Source organism: Musca autumnalis, unplaced genomic scaffold (assembly GCF_047663935.1).
Source record: "Musca autumnalis isolate F117 unplaced genomic scaffold, ASM4766393v1 scaffold_1, whole genome shotgun sequence".
NCBI lineage: Eukaryota > Metazoa > Arthropoda > Insecta > Diptera > Muscidae > Musca > Musca autumnalis.
In genome coordinates, this window is record NW_027411644.1 from 261,508,063 (window position 1) to 261,514,354 (window position 6,292).

At 36.5% G+C, this 6,292-nt stretch overlaps 1 protein-coding gene across 37 annotated transcripts in view; it reads right to left on the minus strand.

Moving 5' to 3' along the window:
* tmod (tropomodulin) overlaps positions 1-6,054 on the minus strand; it is a 484,472-nt gene extending 478,418 nt beyond the window's left edge. For 3 of the 37 annotated variants that reach the window (XR_012409083.1, XR_012409067.1, XR_012409059.1), the window contains exons 1-3: positions 5,861-6,045; positions 4,806-4,842; positions 4,286-4,598 (exon numbers count right to left, since the gene is read on the minus strand). Coding sequence is in view for 3 of the 37 variants with exons in the window: in XM_073960999.1 (XP_073817100.1) it covers positions 4,286-4,492 (207 nt within the window). In the remaining 34 variants the exon portion in view is untranslated. Of the gene's footprint in view, positions 1-4,285; positions 4,843-5,320 lie in introns of all 37 variants that reach the window. The other 34 variants (XR_012409086.1, XR_012409070.1, XR_012409061.1 and 31 more) reach the window with 22 other exon arrangements.
* Positions 6,055-6,292: the final 238 nt, after the last annotated feature.

Below are 6,292 nucleotides of genomic sequence, written 5' to 3' on the forward strand. Positions count from 1 at the left end.
TTAGAGAAGACCTCAGTTGAGGTCTCCTATATTATAAAAGACCTCAGTTGAGGTCTCCTATAATAGAGAAGACCTCAGTTGAGGTCCCCTATAAAATAGAAGACCTCAGTTGAGATCTCCTATATAAGTGAAGACCTCAGGTGAGGTCTCCCATATTAGAGAAGACCTCAGTTGAGATCTCCTATATAAGTAAAGACCTCAGGTGAGGTCTCCCATATTAGAGAAGACCTCAGTTGAGGTCTCCTATAATAGAGAAGACCTCAGTTGAGGACAATTATATAATAGAAGACCTCAGTTGAGGTATCCTATATAATTGAAGACCTCAGTTGAGGTCTCCTATATAATTGAAGACCTCAGTTGAGGTCTCCTATATAATTGAAGACCTCAGTTGAGGTCTCCTATATAATTGAAGATCTCAGTTGAGGTCTCCTATATAATTGAAGACCTCAGTTGAGGTCTCCTATATAATTGAAGATCTCAGTTGAGGTCTCCTATATAATTGAAGAACTCAGTTGAGGTCTCCTATACAATATAAGACCTCAGTTGAGGTCTCCTATACAATAGAAGACCTCAGTTGAGGTCTCCTATAAAATAGAAGATCTCAGTTGAAGTCTCTTATATTAGAGAAGACATCAGTTAAGGTATCCTATATAATAAAAGACTTCAGTTGAAGTCACCTATATAGTAGAAAATCTGAGTTGAGGTCTTCTATATTAGAGAAGACTTCAGTTGAGGTCTCTTGTATTAGAGAAGACCTCAGTTGAGGTCTTTGTATAAGAGAAGACCTGAGTTGAGGTCTTGGTATTAGAGAAGACCTGAGTTTAGGTCTCCTATATTATAGAAGACTTCACTTTAGGTCTCCTGTATTAGAGAAGACCTCAGTTGAGGTCTCCTATATTAGAGAAGACCTCAATTGAGGTCTCCTATATTAGAGAAGACCTCAGTTGAGGTCTCCTATATAATTGAAGACCTCAGGTGAGGTCTCCCATATTAGAGAAGACCTCAGTTGAGGTCTCCTATAATAGAGAAGACCTCAGTTGAGGTCTCCTATATAGTAGAAGACCTCAGTTGAGGTCTCCTATAATAGAGAAGACCTCAGTTGAGGTCTCCTATATAATAGAAGACCTCAGTTGAGGTCTCCTATATAATTAAAGACCTCAGTTGAGGTCTCCTATATAATTGAAGACCTCAGTTGAGGTCTCCTATATAATTGAAGACCTCCGTTGAGGTCTCCTATATAATTGAAGACCTCAGTTGAGGTCTCCTATACAATAGAAGACCTCAGTTAATGTCTCCTATACAATAGAAGACCTCAGTTGAGGTCTCCTATAGAATAGAAAACCTCAGTTGAGGTCTCCTATAGAATAGAAAACCTCAGTTGAGGCCTCCAATAGAATAGAAGACCTCAGTTGAAGTCTCCTATAGAATAAATTACCTCAGTTAAGGTCTCCTAAAGAATAAAATACATCAGTTGAGGACTCCTATAGAATAGAAGTCTCCTATAGAACAGAAGACCTCAGTTGAGGTCTCTTATAGAATAGAAGACCTCAGTTGAGGTCGCCTGTGGAATAGAAGACCTCAGTTGAGGTCTCCTATAGAATAGAACACCTCAGTTGAGGTCTACTATAGAATAAAAGAGGTCTCCTATAGAATAGAAGAACTCGGTTGTGGTCTTCTATAAAATAGAAGACCTCAGATGAGGCCTTCTATAGAATAGAAAACCTCAGATGAGGCCTCCTATAGAATAGCAGACCTCAGTTGAGGTCTCCTGTGGAATAGAAGACCTCAGATGAGGCCTCCTATAGAATAGCAGACCTCAGTTGAGGTCTCCTGTGGAATAGAAGACCTCAGTTGAGGTCTACTATAGAATGGAACACCTCAGTTGAGGTATTCTATAGAATAAAAGACTTCAGCTGACATCTTCTATAGAATAAAAGACCTCAGTTGAGGTCTGCTATCGAATAGAAGACCTAAGTTGAGGTCTCCTATAGAATAGAAGGCCTCAGTTGAGGTCTACTATAGAATGGAACACCTCAGTTGAGGTATTCTATAGAATAAAAGACTTCAGCTGACATCTTCTATAGAATAAAAGACCTCAGTTGAGGTCTGCTATCGACTAGAAGACCTAAGTTGAGGTCTGCTATAGAATAGAAGAACTCGGTTGTGGTCTTCTATAAAATAGAAGACCTCACATGAGGCCTTCTATAGAATAGAAAACCTCAGATGAGGCCTCCTATAGAATAGCAGACCTCAGTTGAGGTCTCCTATAGAATAGAAGACCTCAGTTGAGGTCTCCTGTGGAATAGAAGACCTCAGTTGAGGTCTCCTATAGAATAGAAGACCTCAGTTGAGGTCTACTATAGAATGGAACACCTCAGTTGAGGTATTCTATAGAATAAAAGACTTCAGCTGACATCTTCTATAGAATAAAAGAACTCAATTGAGGTCTGCTATCGAATAGAAGACCTAAGTTGAGGTCTCCTATAGAATAGAAGGCCTCAGTTGAGGTCTCCTATAGAATAGAAGGCCTCAGTTGAGGTCTCCTATAGAATAGAAGACCTCAGTTGAGGTCTCCTATAGAATAGAAGAACCCGGTTATGGTCTTCTATAGAATAGAAGACCTCAGATGAGGCCTCAGTTGAGGTGCCCTATAGATAGAAGACCTCAGTTGATGTCTCCTATAAAATAGGAAACCTCAGTTGAGGTCTTCTGTAGAATAAAAGACTTCAGATGGGGATTTCTTAAGTATAGAAGACCTCATTTCCTCCTTTAGAATAGAAGACCTCAGTTGATGTCTCTTATAGAATAGAACCTCAGCTGAGGTCTCATATAGAATAAAAGACCTCAGTTAAGGTCTCCTATCGAATAGAAGACCTCAGTTTAGGTCTCTTATAGAGCAGAAAACCTCAGTTAAGGTCTCCTATCGAATAGAAGACCTCAGTTTAGGTCTCTTATAGAGCAGAAAACCTCAGTTGAGGTCTCCTATAGAATAGAATACCTCCTGTATAACAGAAGACTTCAGTTGAAGTCTGCTCCAGAATTGAAGACCTCAGTTGAGGTCTCCTAAAGAATTGAAGACCTCAGTTGAGGTCTCCTATAGAATAGAAGACCTGAGTTGAGGTCTCCTATAGAATAGAAGACCTCAGTTGCGGTCTCTTATAGAATAGAAGACCTCATTTAAGGTCTCCTATAGAATAGAAGACCTCAGTTGAGGTCTCTTACAGGATAGAAAACCTCCTGTAGAATAGAAGACCTCATTTGTTGTCTCCTATAGAATAAAATACCTCAGTTGGGGTCTCCTATAGAAAATAAAGACCTCAGTAGTGGAATTCTGTAACTCATTTTTTGAGTTACCGACAAAAGTCGGTGAAATTAAAACGCATTATGAATGAAAGTTAACAATAAAAGTTGACAGGACTGTTACTATCAGTAGGATTTAGCGACAGCTTTATTGTGGTTGTTAACTGACAGAAAATGTTCGTTAAATACCAAAATTATAAGAGTTTTAATTTTACTGATATTTGTCGGTAACTCGAAAAATGTGTTACAGAATTCCACTACAGTTGAGGTCTTCTGTATAATAGAAGGCATTAATTGAGGTCTCCTGTAGAATAGATGTCCTCAGTTGAGTTCTCCAATGGAATAGAAGGCCTCAGCTGAGGTCTCCTATAGAATAGAATACCTCAGTTGATGTCTCCTATAGAATAGAAGGCCTTAATTCAGGTCTCCTATAGAATAGAAGACCTCATTTGAGGCCTCCTTTCGAATAGACGATATTAGTTGAAGGCTTCTCTAGAATAGAAGATCTACAAGGTACGTAGTGATTGGTGCTCTTTTGTATTTGTCTGTCGAAATAAAAGGGCAACATGACCCCAAAATCGCCTGTGGGCTTAAGCAACTTTTAGGCTAACAAGGGTATTCCAAAACGTGTTCCTCGTAATATTTCTCCCAGATCAGGTTGGAATATGGAATATGTTGGTCCACTACTTCTGGTACCAAAATTTTGAAATGATTACAATGTTTAAACTGTAATTCGGCCTCCCTACAACGGTCACATCCTCTAAACTTCTGTGATTACTAAGGCTAGGATATACGAAAACGCTAAACAGTTTCTCTATGAGATGGTTTTTATAAAATTATCATTGGATCACATAAAACGGGTCCACATGTCAACAGACACCCGTACCTTGAACCACTAACATAACATAATATTGAAGTTTCGAAAATAGTACTGCTCAAATATTGTTGCAATATTCCCTTTGCCATTTTCATTTTGCAAACTTACCTCTGTAATTTTCATAGTCCTCTTGACGACCTTCTTGGTGATTTGGGTAATTTCCTCCACTTCATCACCATCTTCATCAATGGCGTCTTTGACAATTTCTTCGGGAGGCAATTCCTCGGTGGTCTCACCAACCAACTCCTCTTTCTTGGTGGAAGTGGCTGGAGTGGTTTGCTCCTCGGTGGCTTTAACATCTTCCATTTCAGACATGTTTATGGGATTTTTATCTTCTTAATTTTTGTTCAACTTTAAACAAATTTCACAGGGCACACACGCACAGAAAACAAAACACCAAAACAAAATACAAACGCTGAAACTGAAACAAAAAAACGCGCACCAAATATATTTTTTCGTTTTACTTAGATTTGTTTAAAATTTATGGAAATTTTCACATGTATGTTGAATATGTTGTGGTTGTTTGTATATATTTTTAACCTTTAGTTAAGGAGTATATGTATGTTTAGAGCGATATATGTATGTATGTATGTACATAAATGTTGACTAGTTGTTTTTGTTATCTTACGTTATTATGTACTCTTTTTTTTGGTATTTAAGACACTCTGGGAAAAGAAGGGAAAACAAAATTAAATAACAGAAAAAAAAACACGCACACACTCTAAATACTAGAAATTTAAAGAACAGAAAAAGAAAACTTAAAGAAAAAACATTAAGAAACCAATTGGGAAAAATGAAAATTATGTAGTTTGGAAATTTGTTTTGTTCTGTTGGAAAATGTGAATGAAATGAAATTGTTGTTGTTGTTTTTCTTTCGTTTTGAGTTAAATGGCCACTACTTTTCCTTGACTTTTTGTGGGGGATTTTTTATTTATATTAATTTTTGTGTATATTTTTTCCGAACAATTATTCAATTATTTTGTTAGCCGATTTACAAATTATATAAACTTTGGTTTTTTTTTTAATTCGGAGAATTAAAATATTTTTTCGAGGTTAAGTATGATCAATGGTGTTTCAATAATTTAATTTTAATTTCTTGAATTTTTTTTTATTTAAAAGCTGTAACTGCTGTTTCACTTTTACTTTTCTTCTTTGGTTTATTTGAATTCCTTTCGGGGATTTTTGTTGGCTTTGAATGGTGCTTCTGCTAGCCAATGGTAATCACGACAACGTTACGATCGATGCTGTTGATGATGATGTTGAAAAACAACAAACGGATAAACAATAAAATTAATTTTTCAACACTCCTCGTATTGCGAAAATCCACACAACAACAACAACATCACCAGCACATGGACATGTTTTATTCTCTGGCACAAAATTTTGTCACAATTTTTCATTCGTTTTTTTCTTCTTTGAATTCACAAAATAACACACGACCACACAAAAACACAACACACTCTCAGAAATTTGGAAATTTTGTATTAAACTGGAAAAGCTTTTTTATAAAGGCAATATCGCAATATAAAGTGTTTGCTTGTTAAACAGTCCATATAGCCTGTGAAAGGTCAATTTCGATTTATCCAGGAATTTAATTAATTTTTTAATTTTTGATTAGAAATTTTCCATATTTTCTTAATTGACAATTTTCTTTAATTTACATGTTTTCGACAATTTTCTCACATGTAGAAATTTTCAAAAAACTACGATAGAACGTTTTCAGTTTATTAAATATTCCTTTTTTCCTTCAACTTGGGGCGAAACTGGCGGCAATGCTGCGAGAATCTGAACAAAACGTTTGAATTGTTCAAAGAAATTTTCTTCTGTATGGCTTTTTCTACAATTCAAACATACAGCACTGCAAATACAACAACAACAAAAATCTACTCTATACTCTCTCAAGAAATTTACTCTCTTTACACTTTCTCCCTGCTTGTGATGCTCCAAAAATATAAAGATCCGTTATAATATCTCACACATTGAACACATGCATAACATTTCATTATGAATGGTGGAGAGAGAAAACCTATTCACAGCAGTCCACCACCCATTATACCTTCTGGCCCATTCACTTTTCTTCACGAAGGAGCCACACACACGAACACTTGTGCAATA